The sequence below is a fragment of the Salmo salar genome, chromosome ssa12, assembly GCF_905237065.1.
Source record: "Salmo salar chromosome ssa12, Ssal_v3.1, whole genome shotgun sequence".
NCBI lineage: Eukaryota > Metazoa > Chordata > Actinopteri > Salmoniformes > Salmonidae > Salmo > Salmo salar.
Window position 1 is genome coordinate 32,093,580 of NC_059453.1, and position 21,323 is coordinate 32,114,902.

Here is a 21,323-nt window from a genome sequence, read left to right on the forward strand (position 1 = left end):
TCAACTTGCACATTCATCTTCTGCACATCCTGCCATTCCAGTGTTTAATTGCTATATTGTAATTTATTTGCCACCATAGTTTATTTATTGCCTTACCTCTCTTATCCTACCTCATTTGCACATGCTGTATATAGATTTTTCTACTGTATTATTGATTGTATGTTTGTTTTTATTCCATGTGTAACTATGTGTTGTTGTATGTGTCGAATTGCTTTGCATTATTTTGGCCAGGTCGCAGTTGCAAATGAGAACTTGTTCTCAACTAGCCTACCTGGTGAAATAAAATAATAAAACATATTGTCTGTATCCAGAGTTGAACAGATTCACTATGAGAAAGTTCAACCAACCACCTCAGTCTCCTCCTACTCCACCGAGCCACTGAGACTCCTGCTGATGTGAACGACTCCATTGACTCCTCTGAGACATAGACTGCTGCTGATGTGAATGACTCCTCTGAGACAGACTGCTGCTGATGTGAACGACTCCATTGACTCCTCTGAGACATAGACTGCTGCTGATGTGAATGACTCCTCTGAGACATAGACTGCTGCTGATGTGAACGACTCCATTGACTTCCTTAGGAACATTAAACAAATCAGTCAGAGGGAAGAATAAAGAAGCCAACCCAACACAATCCATCAGACGACGAACGAATTCTACTGAACCAGCATCGGCCATGTCTCAAATGGAACCCTATTCCCTATATAGTGCACTACTTTTGACCAGGGCCCACAGGGCTCTATATAGGGAATAGGGTGTCACTTGGGATACACCCTGGAGATCACCACAGTAAATAATGTGTACATGACACTGCACTAAGTACTGTAGCTCGAACATTGCCTTGAGTATGAAAAAGTATGCAAATGTATGAAAAAGTATGCACTCACTGCTGTAAGTCGCTCTGGATAAGAGCGTCTGCTAAATGACTCAAATGTAAAAAAATGTAAGCTAACCTGGCTACTCTATAATCTGTACTACACCATCACCATCAGAAAACACTTAGGAGAATATTTAGACAGTGGTGAAAAAAAGCTTAAATAGTCAACATGTTCATTTCATAAGGGATTAGGAATGTGGTTTACAGCAGCAGTTACGTGAATGTTTTCTGTGTCTTGAATCGGCATAGTGACATTGTACAGCCATATACACTGAGTATACAAAACATTAAGAACACCTGCTCTTTCCATGACTGACTGACCAGGTGAATCCAAGTGAAAGCTATGATCCCTTATTGATATCACTTGTTAAATCCACTTCAATCAGTGTAGATGAAGGTGTGGAGAAAGGATAAAGAACGATTTTTAAGCCTTGAGATAATTGAGACATGGATTGTGTATGTGTGCCATTCAGGGCGTGAATGGGAAAGACACAACATGGAAGTATTTTTGATCGGGGTATGGTAGTACTGTAGGTGCCAGGCACACCGGTTTAGGTCAAGAACTGCAATGCTGCTGGGTTTTTCACGCTCAACAGTTTCCCGTGTGTATCAAGAATGGTCCACCACCCAAAGAACATCCAGCCAACATGTTGATTTGATTTAACCTTTATTTAACTAGGCAAGTCAGTTAAGAACAAATTCTTATTGATGGCCTACCCCAGCCAAACCCTAACCCGGAAGACGCTGGGCCAATTGTGCGCCGCCCTATGGGACTTGTGATACAGCCTGGAATCGAACCAGGGTCTGTAGTGACGCCTCTAGGCGGGGAGGTGCAACTCAATATTAGAAAGGGGTTCTTAATGTTTGGTATGCTCAGTGTAAATGATTGTTATGTACGGTGTCCATGTTAGGACAGCCTCAGTTTGTCCTAATATGGATACCTTATCCTATGGATGGATGTTATACCATGGCATGTTTTACATTTACATTACATTTAGGTCATTTAGCAGACGCTCTTATCCAGAGCGACTTACAAATTGGTGCATTCACCTTATAATATCCAGTGGAACAACCACTTTACAATAGTGCATCTAAATCTTTTAAGGGGGGGGTTAGAAGGATTACTTTATCCTATCCTAGGTATTCCTTAAAGAGGTGGGGTTTCAGGTGTCTCCGGAAGGTGGTGATTGACTCCGCTGTCCTGGCGTCGTGAGGGAGCTTGTTCCACCATTGGGGTGCCAGAGCAGCGAACAGTTTTGACTGGGCTGAGCGGGAACTGTGCTTCCTCAGAGGTAGGGAGGCGAGCAGGCCAGAGGTGGATGAACGGAGTGCCCTTGTTTGGGTGTAGGGCCTGATCAGAGCCTGAAGGTACGGAGGTGCCGTTCCCCTCACAGCTCCGTAGGCAAGCACCATGGTCTTGTAGCGGATGCGAGCTTCGACTGGAAGCCAGTGGAGAGAGCGGAGGAGCGGGGTGACGTGAGAGAACTTGGGAAGGTTGAACACCAGACGGGCTGCGGCGTTCTGGATGAGTTGTAGGGGTTTAATGGCACAGGCAGGGAGCCCAGCCAACAGCGAGTTGCAATAATCCAGACGGGAGATGACAAGTGCCTGGATTAGGACCTGCGCCGCTTCCTGTGTGAGGCAGGGTCGTACTCTGCGAATGTTGTAGAGCATGAACCTACAGGATCGGGTCACCGCCTTGATGTTGGTGGAGAACGACAGGGTGTTGTCCAGGGTCACGCCAAGGCTCTTAGCACTCTGGGAGGAGGACACAAGGGAGTTGTCAACCGTGATGGCGAGATCATGGAACGGGCAGTCCTTCCCCGGGAGGAAGAGCAGCTCCGTCTTGCCGAGGTTCAGCTTGAGGTGGTGATCCGTCATCCACACTGATATGTCTGCCAGACATGCAGAGATGCGATTCGCCACCTGGTTGTCAGAAGGGGGAAAGGAGAAGATTAATTGTGTGTCATCTGCATAGCAATGATATGAGAGACCATGTGAGGATATGACAGAGCCAAGTGACTTGGTGTATAGCGAGAATAGGAGTGGGCCAAGAACAGAGCCCTGGGGGACACCAGTGGTGAGAGCACGTGGTGCGGAGACAGATTCTCGCCACGCCACCTGGTAGGAGCGACCTGTCAGGTAGGACGCAATCCAAGCGTGGGCGGCACCGGAGATGCCCAGCTCGGAGAGGGTGGAGAGGAGGATCTGATGGTTCACGGTATCAAAGGCAGCAGATAGGTCTAGAAGGATGAGAGCAGAGGAGAGAGAGTTAGCTTTAGCAGTGCGGAGAGCCTCCGTGACACAGAGAAGAGCAGTCTCAGTTGAATGCCCAGTCTTGAAACCTGACTGATTAGGATCAAGAAGGTCATTCTGAGAGAGATAGCAAGAGAGCTGGCCAAGGACGGCACGTTCAAGAGTTTTGGAGAGAAAGGAAAGAAGGGATACTGGTCTGTAGTTGTTGACATCGGAGGGATCGAGTGTAGGTTTTTTTCAGAAGGGGTGCAACTCTCGCTCTCTTGAAGACGGAAGGGACGTAGCCAGCGGTCAAGGATGAGTTGATGAGCGAGGTGAGCTAGGGGAGAAGGTCTCCGGAAATGGTCTGGAGAAGAGAGGAGGGGATAGGGTCAAGTGGGCAGGTTGTTGGGCGGCCGGCCGTCACAAGACGCGAGATTTCATCTGGAGAGAGAGGGGAGAAAGAGGTCAAAGCACAGGGTAGGGCAGTGTGAGCAGGACCAGCAGTGTCGTTTGACTTAGCAAACGAGGATCGGATGTCGTCAACCTTCTTTTCAAAATGGTTGACGAAGTCATCCGCAGAGAGGGAGGAGGGGGGGAGGGGGAGGAGGATTCAGGAGGGAGGAGAAGGTAGCAAAGAGCTTCCTAGGGTTAGAGGCAGATGCTTGGAGTTTAGAGTGGTAGAAAGTGGCTTTAGCAGCAGAGACAGAAGAGGAAAATGTAGAGAGGAGGGAGTGAAAGGATGCCAGGTCCGCAGGGGAGGCGAGTTTTCCTCCATTTCCGCTCGGCTGCCCGGAGCCCTGTTCTGTGAGCTCGCAGTGAGTCGTCGAGCCACGGAGCAGGAGGGGAGGACCGAGCCGGCCTGGAGGATAGGGGACAGAGGAAATCAAAGGATGCAGAGAGGGAGGAGAGGAGGGTTGAGGAGGCAGAATCAGGAGATAGGTTGGAGAAGGTTTGAGCAGAGGGAAGAGATGATAGGATGGAAGAGGAGAGAGTAGCGGGAGAGAGAGAGCGAAGGTTGGGACGGCGCAATACCATCCGAGTAGGGGCAGAGTGAGAAGTGTTGGATGAGAGCGAGAGGGAAAAGGATACAAGGTAGTGGTCGGAGACTTGGAGGGGAGTTGCAATGAGATTAGTGGAAGAACAGCATCTAGTAAAGATGAGGTCAAGCGTATTGCCTGCCTTGTGAGTAGGGGGGGAAGGTGAGAGGGTGAGGTCGAAAGAGGAGAGGAGTGGAAAGAAGGAGGCAGAGAGGAATGAGTCGAAGGTAGACGTGGGGAGGTTAAAGTCACCCAGAACTGTGAGAGGTGAGCCATCCTCAGGAAAGGAACTTATCAAGGCGTCAAGCTCATTGATGAACTCTCCAAGGGAACCTGGAGGGCGCTTACTTTGAAACCTCATGTTTTGTCCTAATGGGACCTTTTAGAGTAAGAGGGCCACTTTAAAGAATGAGAAGGCTCCCACTTCCAAACCCAAGACTTGTGCTCTAAGGCTCACAAAGTAGTCAAAATAGAGAAACAGCCTTGGATGAACCAATAAGAATGTATTTTTCCAATAACTTCGCATTATCACAGATTCTTACCTTGCAGACCATTTTGATTGATATGTGATGTGACCGTGGCACAACAAGGACTTTTTACTCTACTGTGTGTGTGTGTGTGTGTGTGTGTGTGTGTGTGTGTGTGTGTGTGTGTGTGTGTGCATTCTACAGGAACAGTGCTATTATGTTCATGATTACGTTTTTTCATGCTGTTCCGTATCAGAAACTTGTTTCTACAGCATAGCAGGTTGGTAGTGGGAGGTCAAAATGTGTCTGTGTCAAAATACTCTTAAACTTAAAGTCCTAAACTGAAAATGAAGGGGGGGGGGTGAATTCTTAATGTTGATCTCTCTCATTAATTACACAAGGGCAAAACAAAGACAAGACCATATGGCACCCATTTCAGGCATTCCCATTGCTCATTCCAAAACTCACACTGGCCATAAGAAGAGAGGACTCCTCTTGAAGCATCAATGAAAGTCGACCTGGTAATTACTGATCATTAAATCAAATAACATTTTATTTGTCACATGCTTCGTAAACAACAGGTGTAGACTAAAAGGGAAACGCTTACTTACGGGTCATTTTCTATCAATGCAGAATTAAAGATAAAGATTTTTTTTTAAATGGAAATAGTGACCCGAGGAATAAATAAATACACAGTGAAGTGTAAAAATAACATGGCTAAATACAGGAAGTACCAGGTAATAACATGGCTAAATACAGGAAGTACCAGGTAATAACATGGCTAAATACAGGGAGTACCAGGTAATAACAAATCTAATTGTATTTTTCACATACGCCGAATACAACAGGTGTAGACCTTACAAGCCCTTAACCAACAATGCAGTTTAAAAAAAAAGACCTACAAAAAAAAAGTTACAAATAATTAAAAAGCAGCAGTAAAATAACAATAGCGAGGCTACAATAGCAAGGCTCCCTGTATAACATGACTACAGGGAGTACCGAATCGATATGCAGGGGTACGAGGTAATTGAGGTAGATATGTACATATAGGTAGGGTTAAAGTGACTAGGCAACAGGATAGATAATAGACAGTAGCAGCAGCTATGTGGGGAGTGTGAAAGTGTGTGCGTGTCGCATCAGTATGCATGTGTGCGCGTGTTATGTGTGTGTTGGCTTATGTAGTGTGTGTGTGTGTGTGTGTTGGGGTGTCAGTGTAAGTATGTGTGAGTGTGTGGGTAGAGTCCAGTGTGTGTGCATAGTGTCAGTGCAAGAGAGTAAAAAAGGTAGTCTGGGTAGCCATTTGATTAGATATTTAGCAGTCTTGTTTAGCAGTCTTTTAGCTTGGGGGTAGAAGCTGTTCAGGGTCCTGTTGGTTCCAGACTTGGTGCATTGGTACCGCTTGCCGTGCGGTAACAGAGAGAACAGTCTATGACTGGGGTGGCTGGAGTCAGAACATTTTCAGGGCCTTCCTTTGACACCGCCTGGTATAGAGGTCCTGTATGGCAGGGAGCTCTGCTCCAGTGATGAACTGGGCCGTACTCACCACCCTCTGTAGTGCCTTGTGATCGGGTGCCTTGCAGTTGCCGTACCAAGCGGTGATGCAGCCAGTCAAATGCTCTCAGTGGTGCAGCTGTAGATCTTTTGAGGATCTGAGGACCCATGCCAAATATTTTCAGCCTCCTAGGGGGAAGAGGCGTTGTCGTGCCCACTTCACAACTGTGTGGCAGTGTGTAGACCATGTCCATGTTCATCCATGATCAGCTCTGTTGTCTTGCTGATGTTAATAATGTTCCAGAGGGGAGATATGGTGTGTTGTGGAGGCTAGGAGATGATAAGAGCTAGGCATTAGGGGCTGTTATGGTTGTGAGTGACAGCTCCATCACAGTGAGACGTTGTAAACACTGGAGGCGACAGCGGGATGCGTTAAGGCGTTATCACGCCGCCGTGAGAAATGCAAAACATGACAGCTAATATTGGCGGTGCCTGCGATGAGAGGTGGCAGTGCCGATTGTTGGCAGCTGAGGTGTGTGTGTGTGTGTGTGTGAGTGAGAGAGAGAGAGAGAGAGAGAGAGAGAGAGAGAAAGAGAGATGGAGGGTGTGTGTTTGTGCTCGCTCAATTCCCAACAATTGTCCTCCCTCCACCTGAAAGAAAAGCTTCACAGGAGCTCAGTGACAGTCTCTGCTGGCAAACGCTCCAACTGGGGCCTTGAAACACATCTCACACTCAAGTCAGCCTGTCTAACTGCTCCACGAGGCTCAGAGAGACTCATCTTCCTTCTATTCACAGCTCTGTTTTTCTGTTGTTCTTTTGAATTTCTTTTCACGTTGGAATCAGCTGTCAGGGCTGGCTTTGGTTGTCTGTACATCCTCCAGGGTGAGAAAATACTGAATGCAAATTGACACAGACAGACAGACAGACAGACAGACAGACAGACAGACAGACAGACAGACAGACAGACAGACAGACAGACAGACAGACAGACAGACAGACACGGAGACAGACAGACAGACACGGAGACAGACAGACAGACACGGAGACAGACAGACAGACACGGAGACAGACAGACAGACAGACAGACAGACAGACAGACAGACAGACAGACAGACAGACAGACAGACACGGAGACAGACAGACAGACACGGAGACAGACAGACAGACAGACAGACAGACAGACAGACAGACAGACAGACAGACAGACAGACAGACAGACAGACAGACAGACAGACAGACAGGGAGACAGAGAGACAGAGAGAGAGAGAGAATGAGTCAACCTCTCCCTATAGCGCTGGGGCCTACCCTCTTCTCTAGTTTTTTTCCATTCGCTCCACTAAATTCAACATCCTTGACTGTCCATCTAGTGACATGACTCTGACAGTGTGTATACTGAGGGATGAGTTTCTATGAAATGAGAGGTGGAGCGAGATAGAGAGATGTGAAAGAGATTAAGAAAGTGGTATGAAGGATGGAAAGTGAAGAGACAGCAGAGAGGTGATTGAGTGCGAGATATGGAGGTGGAAGGACACTGAAGGCGAGAGGGAGAGAGAGGTGCAAATCTTCCTCCAGCTTGAATATAGTGCATTAAATATGAAATGGGAAATGAGGGCAGGGAGAGAGGAGATAGAGGAGTCACAGCTCCAGTAGTAGTTGTCTGGATCATGTCCTCTCCCTCCCCGTGGTGCCCTGAGGGGCACCCATGTCATATCCTGTCCTCCTTAGCGCCAGCTTCCTGAAATAGCACAGGAGAGTACTGGGCGAAGCCTCCCAGCAGTGTACTACTGTATGAATGAGCACTGCTTGCTAGTCTCCCGGAGACTAAGCCTACATGCTGTGAATATATCAGGCACTAACATCTTAGCATATTGTGTATCAGGTGCTAACATCTTAGCATACTGAATATCATGTGCTAACATCTTAGCATACTGAATATCATGCGCTAACATCTTAGCATACTGTGTAGCAGGCACTAACAATTAGTATGTCTGCCAGTCCCTAGCATTGCAGCGTTAGCATCCTCCTATCTACTACTGTATATGAGCGCTGCTTGGATTGTCTCCTGGATACTAAGGCCTACACATTGTGCGTACTGTATATCAGGCACTTACATCTTAGAGTTAGCATCTTACTATCTACTACTGTATATGAGAGCTGCTTAGATGTTTCCCAGTGACTAGGCCCAGGCCCGGTCCTGGCTGTTCTACCACCCTAGATCCAAAACAATTCCGCTCTCCTCCCCCTGCAAAACTAAAAGAGTGTAGTTTACACTGTCGGCCCGCAATGGAATTGTATGAATGCCCATCCATGTGTTAGGCACAGTGAGAAATGCAGAAGTATTATCTTTTTGGCTATGATGCAGCTCGTTAAAAAAATGTATGAATACAAACTTGAAATCACTGATTACCATGACCGTTTACCCCACACGGGGTGAAACTTCCCAACACCAGTTATGAGTAGCCTGATTGTTCATTTCATATCGTCCATTTTCCTTTGACCTGTCCTGTTTTTAGGACATTTACGGATATCTTGTTTGTTAACATGTCATATTCACATCGAAGAACATTGTTTATTTTATTGGGCCCATGGGGTTAGGCTATTTGATAGGAGAAACATGCCTAAAAAGTGATCTTTCTACCGGAGGCTATAGGTTACATGATTTATGTTAGATCATTCTTTCACGGAACGTTGTTGGAGCGCTGCAGCAGTGCGTCTCTCCAACAACACCCTGGAGAAGCGCGCTGGGAATGGACAAGCTAAATATTTTGCACCCCTGCATTTGACTAAATGGGCCCTGCTTATCACGGGGCGACATCAGAGCTCACCGAAATAGCCCATATGCCACTGGTTGAGAGAAATTGTTGTTGTTTACAGGCAGAATTATGTGAGGTGTTATGTATTGTTGGATGTGCATCTTGGTCAGTTTAGCTCGGAAAATGCCGCCCTCGTCAATCTGCCATACCATGCGCCTAATCCTGCATAATGAGCAGGCCGGTCCTGACTAGGCCTACTGTAATGAACACGATGGGAGACAGAGAGCTGGTTTCAAGCGCAGGGCACAGCAGGTGTTTAATGTAAAGGACCATAGGAGGAGGCAGGTAGCTGGGTCCAGGGGCAGGCAGCAGGTCATACACAGAGGTCCAAAAAGGCAACAGTACAGGCAGGGAAAAGGCTAGTAACGTAGTCCGGGAGATCAGGAAATAGGTAGAAAATCCGATAGTACAGGCAGGGAATAGGCAAAAGGCATCATTAGTGAGGCAGGCAAAAACTATCATACACGGGAGGAGTCAATCACAGGAAAAACAGCGCTCCTAAAGCCATGTGTCACAAAACAAACAATACCTCACAGTGATGGGGTGCAAAGAACTGAACTAAATAGTGTGTGATAATGACATACAGGTGTGTGAACAGGTGATTAGAATTAAGGTGATTGGGATCTGGAGAGTGAGCGGCGTTCAGGGGATCTAGATGTTTGAGAGTGTGAGATGGAAAGTGGGCTGGAAAGTGAGCTGCATTCAGTGTTTGAGGGTGTGAGTTGGAAGCAGACGTTATACCTACACACTGGCCCAACCTAACGTTAGCAGTAGCATTCCCTGTATCTACTCTAATTGGGAGAGTTCGGCAAAACAGCGAGTGGTTGCAGAGGCTAAATGAGAGGGTTACGTTTGACACTGCCTCTCGCTGAGGGCGAACATTCTAACCCCTGAAACTTAGAGCCTCCTTTGTCTGGGAGCCGGCTATTCCACTTTTAAGATAGCGGGGCCTGGTTAGAGCGTTGGGCCAGTAACCGAAAGGTTGCAGGATCAAATCCCCAAGCTGACAAAGTAAAAATCTGTTGTTCTGCCCCTGAACAAGGTAGTTAACCCACTGTTCCCCGGTAGGCCGTCATTGTAAATAAGAATTTGTTCTTAACTGACTTGCCTAGTTAAATAAATGTTAGATTTTAAAAAGTAAAAAATATCTGTGTCAAATGAATTCCTCTTGCCTCAGAGCGATCATTACTGTCTCTTTCAAACAAAAGCAGGGAGCATTCTTCTGGCTGCGAGGGCCCACGGTGAACGATCTTCCACACCGACAGCACAGTCAAAGATAACGAGGGGAAAAATGTAATAATGAATACCTCAGCAGCGCTAGCAGCTGTAGCTGTTCGTCTCACAATTAGTATTCAGTCTCACTCCAGGCAATTGATTAATGTATTCATCTCCGAGGGAAAGAGAGAAGACGAGGAGAGGGGTGAACAACTAATCTGAGTTATGCCTCGGTAGGTAAGCTCCCGGACTTTATCAGCCTGGGCCAGTAACGACAACCAAGAATGTATGTTTTTTTCCCTACTTTTCTCGAAAACACGATATAGTGTGGTGTCGGTAGCTTCCCACCAACAGCCATCAGAGAAGTCTGAAGACTACTAGTGTATCAGTGGTAAGCCCTGTAGTGAATACTACGGGGTATCAGGACTCTGCGGGGGGGGGGGAGATAACCGGCTTAGGGGGAGAAACGATGAGCTGGCAACCTATGGACAAAGCTGGATGTGCGCTGTGCAGTTGACAAGATAATTGAGGCGGCTATAGCGTTGCAGTCACCTTGCTAGTACGGAACGAATATGAGATAAGGTTTTGCATTGAAATTCCTCATTAAGAGCGAGAGGGGAATAGTGCTTATGCCACAGGAGTATAGGCCTGTTGAGAGAGGATTTTCCCCCCTTAACATGCACCTTCTGGCACTGTGGATGGGCTGCGGTTTCAGGGAAACAGATTGGGGGCAAATGTTGGCAAGCTGGTGATTGCAAAGAGAGGCAATAGGTTTACTGTAGTTATACAGCAAGGAATTGGTGTACATGTCGAGACAGAAGTGCTCAAGTGAAGTGCAGAACATTTTGCTCTTGGCAGAACGCAATGACTTTCCTGAGGCTACATCACAATTGTCCACCGAACCGGTTAGTAACAGCTCACAGGATGCAGAGTATGGAAGAACTCTAGGCCATCTTCATTATCTATATTACATAGTGCAATCAGACACATACTATGTAGCCTGTGGATCTGCACATTACAAATATAATTAGTATTCAACCAAATGCCTCCAGAGTCTCGATCTACTTTATTACAATTCACCTGCAAATATATACAGGCATGTACCGTACACTCCATGCCAGCTAAACTGGCCTGAAGCAAAGCAGGAAGTGCTGCTGCTCTCCCCGTGTGATTGTACTTCCTGTGGAGGCTATAGCACGAGATTGTCATGCGAGATTTGCTCGACACACACTGATGAGGAAAGGCGCTAAGGGGGGGATAGGCGATCGCACTGATAAACAACATGTATGAAACATGTAGAGAGCACGGAGGGCAAGGGGAATCAAGGGCAAACGGTGCGTGCCAATCACCACCTAGTCGAGAAGAGGATGGCTTTTAAATGGCCTCACGTTTCTAGTGTACTAACGATGACTATAGTTCCTGATAACAGGCTAGAGCTTCTATACATGTCTTTATCACAACTGTATTCTCAAATGGTAGAGCACCACTTTATCGGCCTTCAACTCTCTAGTTTGTGCAATGTGGATGACCAATGATAATGGTTACTGATAATGGACTACAGTATCCTTCCTCACAGTCTTCACATGTTAAAGCAGCACCTTTTCACTTCTCCATTGACAGTGATCTCCCCATCTATTGGTCAGGTACACAATGTGTCTCATCCCCTTGTCCCACATGACAAGTCAATTGCTGTAAGCCCTATCATAACAACAATACTGTGTGCTATAATTACAATGACTCTTTAGTTATTGTGATGATAACACACAGTAGACTCTTTAGTTAAACAGCTCTGGTTCTGGCTGGTACTGGGACCCGTTCCATCTCCTTAGCCACATAGGGAGCTATTACATTCATCTGTCGAGACAGAGTCTGCCTCCCAGACGGCACCCTATTCCCTATATAGCCCACTACTTTTGGCCAGAGCCGCATATGCCCTGGACAAAAGTAGTGCACTAAATAGGGAATAGGGTGCCATTTGGGATGCAAGCAGGAACTCAGGGAGGAGGGCTGTAGCTCTTTGTCCCACTAGGGAGACAATACACACTGAGTGAGCTAGCTCTTAGACAAATATAGCACTGAAAGTGAAACATGGCGGTTTGGGGCATAAGAGACTGTCGCCTTGTTATCACTGTAAACTGCAGGGCACAAATGGGTTCTATAGAGAACTGCCTATGATCCAGTCTTTTCCAAACAGTATCTTACTTATATTCATGAAATATTCCTCTTTCTTCTTCTTCCTCCTCTCTCTCTGTCATTTGCGTCTAATTACTCCCTTTTCTTTATGCAGTCTCCATCCTCTCTTTTCTGTTTTTTGTAGAAATTCATTTTAAATGCTGATTTCGAAATTATACCTTCGACTTCGTCTCAATTCATCCCTCTAACAGTCTACAGTAATTCCTCCATTCTCTATCCCTCCTCCATTCTCTATCCCTCCTCCATTCTCTATCCCTCCTCCATTCTCTATCCTTCCTCCATTCTCTCGTTTCCTCATTCACTTGATTATTTTCTCTGTCTGTAACACGCAGGGCGGATTGACTCAGTGCGTCTGTAACACGCGGGGCGGGTTGACTCAGTGCGTCTGTAACACGCAGGGCGGGTTGACTCAGTGTGTCTGTAACACGCAGGGCGGGTTGACTCAGTGCTGTAACACGCAGGGCGGGTTGACTCAGTGCGTCTGTAACACGCAGGGCGGGTTGACTCAGTGCGTCTGTAACACGCAGGGCGGGTTGACTCAGTGCTGTAACACGCAGGGCGGGTTGACTCAGTGCGTCTGTAACACGCAGGGCGGGTTGACTCAGTGCGTCTGTAACACGCAGGGCGGGTTGACTCAGTGCGTCTGTAACACGCAGGGAGGGTTGACTCAGTGCGTCTGTAACACGCAGGGCGGGTTGACTCAGTGCGTCTGTAACACGCAGGGCGGGTTGACTCAGTGCGTCTGTAACACGCAGGGCGGGTTGACTCAGTGCGTCTGTAACACGCAGGGCGGGTTGACTCAGTGCGTCTGTAACACGCAGGGCGGGTTGACTCAGTACGTCTGTAACACGCAGGGCGGGTTGACTCAGTGCGTCTGTAACACGCAGGGCGGGTTGACTCAGTGCTGTAACACGCAGGGCGGGTTGACTCAGTGTTGTAACACGCAGGGCGGGTTGACTCAGTGCATCTGTAACACGCAGGGCGGGTTGACTCAGTGCGTCTGTAACACGCAGGGCGGGTTGACTCAGTGCGTCTGTAACACGCAGGGCAGGTTGACTCAGTGCGTCTGTAACACGCAGGGCGGGTTGACTCAGTGCGTCTAACACGCAGGGCGGGTTGACTCAGTGCGTCTAACACGCAGGGCGGGTTGACTCAGTGCGTCTGTAACACGCAGGGCGGGTTGACTCAGTGCGTCTAACACGCAGGGCGGGTTGACTCAGTGCGTCTGTAACACGCAGGGCGGGATGACTCAGTGCGTCTGTAACACGCAGGGCGGGATGACTCAGTGCGTCTGTAACACGCAGGGCGGGTTGACTCAGTGCGTCTGTAACACGCAGGGCGGGTTGACTCAGTGCGTCTGTAACACGCAGGGCAGGTTGACTCAGTGCTGTAACACGCAGGGCGGGTTTACTCAGTGCTGTAACATGCGGGGCGGGTTGACTCAGTGTGTCTGTAACACGCAGGGCGGGTTGACTCAGTGTGTCTGTAACACGCAGGGCGGGTTGACTCAGTGTGTCTGTAACACGCAGGGCGGGTTGACTCAGTGCGTCTGTAACACGCAGGGCGGGTTGACCCAGTGTGTCTGTAACACGCAGGGCGGGTTGACTCAGTGCGTCTGTAACACGCAGGGCTGGAGAGAGAGTGGATTTCAGCAGAGCCCAGTGAGGCAAGGCAAGTGAAAGCTGATAATCCATGGAAGCGAGAGGAGAAGAGGAGACCCTGTCGGTGTAACAAGGGAATAGGAATTCTACTTATAACCCCACATTGAGAACATCAGACATCAGCGCTGCTAGCTCTGGTAACAAAGCTCACCTGTCGTTTGAGTGGGTAAATATCTGTGTACAACAATGGACTATCAGCATATATGAGGATATACTCGAGGTTTCACAAGGTTTCTCTATGTACTATGTGAAAAAAAAGCTTATTTTGGACTGAGTACACTTCCACTGGTGTCGAGAGAATAGCGCCTTGTTACCGCTCTTCCTGATGGGATTCAAGGTGACAGACTAATGCTAGTCACACTCTGTAATAGTATTTTTGTAGAAAGATTTGGAAGCTCCGATGTTTTGGACTAGCACTTTTCATTCATCTTGAATCCCCTCAGGAAGAGCGGTAACAAGGCGCTATTCTCTCGACACCAGAGCTGAGGATGGAAGTGTACAAAAATAACATTACAGAGACCACTGACACAAAGTGTGTGAGTGCATTTGCGTGTGTCCGCGTGCTTGCGTGTCTTAGCTAGACCAGTGGTTCTGCAGGTGGTTCTCCCCGGCAGAATTAAAGGGCCACTTGTTTCCAGGGCTGACTTAGAGAGAGCAGATGGAACCAGCTCTCCATCCCTCTCTTCTCCATCTTGTCCCACATTGCTGCTGTCGCCCCATTCATTTTCTGCCAATTCATCTGACACACACACACAGACAGGGGTTTCACACGCACACACACACACAAACTCCTGTGGTAAACTTCTAGGTTGGACACTCGGCAGCTCTTAATGAGCTCAGTCCAGATGTCTCCCCAGGCAACAGAGCATGAGTGGTTAATTAATCAAGTGTGCTCACACACACACACACACACACACACACACACACACACACACACCTCAACACTACAACATCCTCTCTCAGAGTTAGAAGGGCATTACATCAGATTATCCTCCCTTATGAGTTGTTCATCATCGGCTAAAGGACCTAAATCGCCTCTTGTTTTTTACTCAGGCAGTTGCGGGACAGCTACTCGCCAGAGAGGACCCATCCCTGACTTCACAGTTCGCACCTCGTAGAGTAGGAGACGGGGGGATTCGACACAGCTCTTTCCCGTCCCGTCATTGGTCTGCAGGCCTCAGTCGAGGTCATGTGACGTCTGCAGTCGGTCAATGTGATAATGAGATTTCTGTGGTGAGATATTAAGCGGAGTATGCAGCCTTCAGAAGACACTTACCAGACCCCTGATGATTCACCAGGGTTACTGTACATACGACAAGTGCTGATGTGAGTGAGTCTGCCTTCGATGCTGCTGCAGTGTGAATGCAGACCAATGCTCCCTTAGAAGCGATGCAGTACACCGCACTGCACTCATACAGGGATATGTCTCTTTTCTGTGCAGTGCCACAGGGTAGGAGTAATGGTGTTTCTGTGTGACCTACTGGAACACCACACCCACAGCTCCCTCTGACTAGACAACCCCTAATAGACAAACCCCACAGCTCCACTTAGATAGGGCCAGCGACACACACTCACACACACACACACACTCACATAAAGTGTTTTCTCTACCTTCTGTCCGGATGGTGAAGGGGGAGTCCCCAAGCCTCTTGGCTGAGAACTGGCCCCCCAGGGAGGTCATTAGAAAACACAGGCTGAAGAAGCCGATCCCCACCACAAATATCCTGGATGGAGGGATGGGAGGGAAGACAAGACAAGCGAGAAGAGAGAGAACGCATGGACGAGAAGAGGGAGGAGAAGGAGAGAAGTGATGAAAGAGGGCGGGAGGGAGGAAAGTGAAAGATTGTTGACGAGAAGAGAGAAGTATGAAGAGATATGACGAAGGGAGGAAGAGAAGAAAGGAACAGTCAGAAAACAGACAGAGGACAGCAGCACAGTAAAGAACATGCATTAGGAAACACAGGCAATTAGACCGACCCAGCTGAGGATATTAAAGTCAAAACGTCAGGGGCCATTTTAGTTCCCGTCTCCATCCCCCTGCTAACTGGCACCCCATCCATGCATCCTCAGGTTCCCCAATTAGGGACAAGCAGCTCCTTCCAAAATGCCTATAATTGATGCTTTGTGTCACGCACACCAGAGATAAAGAGGAGGCTTCCTCCTTCATTCCCCACGGGGCTAAATGAACGCTGCTGGCTGGCTGGCACATTCTGTAACGGACTATGACAGTAAGTAGGGGAGGAGAGGAGTGTACTTTACCCACGCCTTATTCTACCTCGACATTCCTGTATGTAGGGTACGCTACAGTAGATAAACAACAGCCTCTACCCACCACTACTTTAAAATGTGCATGTTTACACAGCCAGATACAGGATGCCTCTATACTTATGTATCCTCAGAGCAAGTGCATTGGACCGTTATAGTACGTACAGTAGCAACTTATGCAGTGCTAGCCACATACTGTATGCCTTTGTTACTGTGCCAGCAGTGGAAAGCTAGGACTCACAATAGCGAGACCAATTATTGAATACTTCATACTGTAGCTCGACTCTGAAGCCGAGCGAGTGGAGTTTGCTAGAATGCTGAATTCCGTGAAAGTTTCGACACTCCATGAACAGTAAACAGCGTTGTAATGCTAGTTCAGATTTAACATACTGGGATAATTGCAAGATATTGAATGTAGAACGATGCTGTCAAGAGTGATAAAGAGTGGGGGGGGGGGCTCAGTCCGGCTTTCGACTTACTCTTGAAGGTTGTGATTGTGGAACGCAAAAGGTACCATTTTGAAATAGGATAGTGTATCATCAGTATTCCTCTTGTCATGTCAGTCATTGCATACCTTAGAGAGCTATTTAGAACAGAAATGTCCAGATCAACCAGCCCATGTCAGCTAATGTTTTTTAGCCCATAGATTTTTTTTTGTAATGTTCGAGTCACTCAAATATCACAGGAATACACATTAGACATGGCAAGATATATAGAAAGTGAGCTTTATTTTCTCTTCACCCCATGAACAAAACGTGTAGAATAGCAGGAAATAAGCTTTAAAACCTGCAAAATGTTCTCCGCCAACAAGAGGGGTATGAACAGTTTGTGTCATGTACAGTGCTTGTGCATATACAAATAGACGGATGCTCCCCAATGCTGGAAGGGGAGGCCTGAGCGAAAAGGTTTAGGAACCCCTGATTTAGACAGAGAGCATCATGACAGGATAAGAACCTGAGGTAGGGAAACCACAAACATTTCAGCCTATCGAGAAGGAACTGCATGGAGACATTCATTACTGACGTAGCCATCCTTTTTTTTCTCCAGGAAACTGGAACATTGTGAAATATTACGTCCATCTGCTCCAGCATACTGTGCAGTACGTCTGGATGATTCAATCGCTGTTTGGGGGAACGGAGAGACGAATCCTGTAACAGATTTGACTCATATAACATTTTTTTTTTTTATCTGGCGAGGGGGGGATGGAGGAAAGTTTGATTACAGCAGGGTGTATCGTGGATTATCGTCCAGAAATCCTAACTGGGATTGGGATTATTTACCTGGCTATGACCATCTGGTCACAAAGCTATTTGAGAAAGTCATAGAGTTGTGGGGTGCGTCCTAGTACTGCTGAATGACTTCATTTTCTGTTCCCTTTCCTTTGGGCCACTGACCATAGATAGGTACAGTAGTTAACAGTGGAGGCTGCTGGGAGAACGGCTCATAATAATGCTAGCAGGGGAGCAAATGGAATGGCATCAAACAGCTGGAAACCATGTGCTTGATGCGTTTGATACCAAATCATTCTGACCATGCTGCTTCTTCCAATCCATTTTGTTCAGTTCAGTGAGTAAACTAAGGGAAATAAGGGGATAAGGACAGCAATGTAATACTATGTGGACACAGTCAAACTCAGAGGGAACAGGAGCTGATTAAATGGAAAAAGCAAAGGGCTAAAGTCAACTTCTCTTTCTAATCCCTCATTTACCAAATTTCTCCCTGTGACCTTTGGGCTTCTTTGGGCTCTATAATCCTCAACAAGGCCATATGGAGTGTGTGTGTGTGTGTGTAATGTGTGTGTGTGCGTGTGTATGCATAAGTATGCTTTGCCGTGGGCGCGCGTACGTGTCCCTAATGCTTCTGCATGGAGATGCAGTGTTCTTTTCAATTATGTGTGCTTCGGAGTGCATGTCTGTCAAAGCACTGTGCCCCAGTCCCGTCTCAGGGTGATCGATTCCACCTTTCCTCCCATATCGTTTATCCCCATTTCAAAGCCCCTCCATGAGGGTGATAGAGGACCTGGGGTGATGGAGGGGTGATAATAAAGGAGGATTAGACACAGGGCCTGCCGGACTCCTCTCTAATTAAAACGCTTAAAGTAAATGCTTGGGTCGGGTAATTGGATCAGACGCACAGATCCACTATCTCCTAATTGGCTTGCCGCACGTACCTGCGCTTATCAGATCTCGGCCCCAGGTTGATTGAAGTGAACCGGCGGTTGGCTTGTTGGGTGCTCAGCGGACTGTTTTCAAATAATTTGGTAGGCTGTTTTTTCTGCAGTCTTCCGCCTTCCGCTCATTGTTACTGATGTTAATGGGACAATTAGGATTGCCCTCTGTATAATGATTTTTTAATGGTTTGTTTTGAATGTAGGCTAGTTCACACAGGCAGACCAATTCTGATATTTTTACCACTAATTGGTCTTTTGAGGGTAGTTTATTTTTTCCCCTGGTTTACATTCACTCTTCTGCTCGTATTTTCCCTATAAGCAATGGCTTTACTTACTTTTGATATTACCCTAATAAAGTTTAGAGACCAAACCTTGTGAAGGTATGGTGTGGCTGTTATTAATCTCTAGCTACTGCGGGCCTATGATATGAAGGCAGTGCGCCACGGTGCTCCAACTGACTCCGAGGTGAGGAAGACCGTTTCAGGCCTACCAGAGTTACTCCTATAATCTAACAATATAATGCCTATCTTTATACCATTTTCTTTTTAATAATCTGTGTATATATATATTTTTTTTTTAAATGACAAATAAAAATATATATATATTAATCCAAACTGTGCAGTGGCCAATTGATGAATGGAAAGAGACATCTGTTACAAAACACAAAAAAGTTTCATGACATTCATAGATTGTCAAGCCAAGCCTTCGATACTGAGTAGGGAGGGATGTATTTTCCGTTTGTCTAGATTGACAGTCTATTTAGTGTGGTGTTGAAGTGATATTGAAGTCCCCGAAGTCGATATATTTTGTTTCATTGGTTGTGTGTTGCATTGACACAAAAACCTGTTGGTGGAAAATTTGTTGCATATATTTTATATAATTAGAAATATAGCATCAAAATGTTGAAAATCTGATTGCCTGCAGTCGGCTCTGATCGTAGTGTAATGAAACAGGCAGGGAGAGTGAGCTCGTCTGTGGTGGTCAGTGAACCCTCAACCTTCTGGCCAGTAGCCCTGCATGGCATCGACTGTGCCACAAAAGCATGCTGAATTGGAAAAGTTGATATCCACGTTTATAAGCTATATTTATTTGTGTTCATAAACATACATTTTGAGTTAATTCTATGAGGGGGGAGTTTGTTCATTTTACTTACAGTACAAGGGGAGGGTCATTTGTAGCTTTGGGGAAGGGGGCGGGGGAGGGGGTGGGGGCGGGAGGGTGCATTTTTTTAGACACCTTGAGTTGTACCAGCCCCATCCCCCCCCCCCAATAAATTTCGATCCCTAACATTGAATCTTTTCACATCAGATCTTTTTCAGAGCTGATCTGAGTGGTCAAAAGACCAATTAGTGAAAAAAAATATCAGAATTGGGCTGCCTTATCTAAATGCAGCCTGATTGAACCTCTAATCTGCACACTAGGATTTGAGGTTGAACCAGAGAAAATTATAGGGGTTTATAAAAATACTTTTAAAAATTCACAGAATGGAGAATTTATATCAATGTTAACCCCTTCGGGGACAGGCTGAGGGAATGGAGAAAATCCAGATGCACCACATTTACATTTTAGTCATTTAGCAGATGCTCTTATCCAGAGCGACTTACATTTCATACATTTTTTCTATACTGGTCCCCCGTGGGAATCGAACCCACAACCCTGGCGTTGCAAACACCATGCTCTACCAACTGAGCCACACGGGATCCACTAAAGAAGGATATGGGCAATGGATCATTTACATAAGTATTCACACTCCTCAGTCAATACTTTGTATAAGCATCGTTGGCAGTGATTACAGCTGTGAGTCTTTCTGGGTAAGTCTCTAAGAGCTTTCCACACCTGGATTGTGCAACATTAGCCTATTTTTTTTTCTTTATTTTTCTTCAAGCTCTGCCAAATTGGTTGTTGATCATTTCTAAACAACCATGTTCAGGTTTTGCCATAGATTTGAAGTAGATTTAAGTCTAAACTGTAACTTGGTCACTCAGGAACATTCACGGTCTTCTTTTTAAGCATTTCAGTATAGAGTTGGCCTTGTGTTTTAGGTTATTGTCCTGTTGAAAAATGTATTAATCTCCCAGTGCCTGGTGGAAAGCAGACTGAAGCAGGTTTTCCTCTTGGGTTTTACCTGTGCTTAACTCCAATCCGTTTATTTTTTATTCTGAGAAATGCCCCAGTCCTTAACCACTACAAGCATACCCATAATATTCGCAGGGGTACTCAGTAAAGTGAATTGCTTTGCCAAATGTTTTGCTGTGTTACTTCAGTGCCTTGTTGTAAACAGGATGCATTAATTTCACTCTGTTAAGGTTAGTATTGTGGAGTAACTACAATGTTGTTGATCTAGCCTCAGTTCTCCTATCACAGCCATTAAACTCTGTAACTGTTTTAAAGTCACCATTGGCCTCATGGTGAAATCCCTGAACGGTGTATTTCCTCTCTCCGGCAACTGAGTTAGGAAAGACAATTGTATCTTTGTAGTTACTATCGAAAAACATGATTACATTTTGACATTATGGGGTATTGTGTGTAGGCCCTGGTCAAAAGTAGTCCACTATATGGGGAATATGGTGCCATTTGGGAATATGGTGCCATGTTAATGAAGCAAACCAAGCGATAAGCATCTTATTACCGCTCGCTAGGTTGATAATGCGCTTTACGTGTTTACTGTTGACATACGGATATAGCTGTGAACACAGTAATGTCATCTCTAATTTAATCTCGTTTCTCTGTTAGAGGAAAAAAACAGCTGGTGTTGTCGGGAGACTCCTTCACAGATTACCAAACACACTCACGCGCATGCAGGATGGCCATGCTTTTAAAAAAGAAATGGGCTATTCCATGACAATATATTCATTTGTAACACATGTGCCGGGTGTTATAAATGAATACCAAAGC

The 21,323-nt window shown here is 46.4% G+C and overlaps 1 protein-coding gene across 3 annotated transcripts in view; it reads right to left on the reverse strand.

Moving 5' to 3' along the window:
- Window positions 1-21,323, reverse strand: part of LOC106564922 (alpha-1,6-mannosylglycoprotein 6-beta-N-acetylglucosaminyltransferase B) — a 145,452-nt gene that overhangs the window by 123,429 nt on the left and 700 nt on the right. For 2 of the 3 annotated variants that reach the window (XM_045691265.1, XM_014131445.1), the window contains exon 2: window positions 15,605-15,717. The exons of the other annotated variant lie outside the window; for it this stretch is intronic. In XM_045691265.1, the coding sequence (XP_045547221.1) occupies window positions 15,605-15,717 (113 nt within the window). The remainder of the gene's footprint in view (window positions 1-15,604; window positions 15,718-21,323) is intronic. 3 annotated transcript variants of the gene reach the window in all.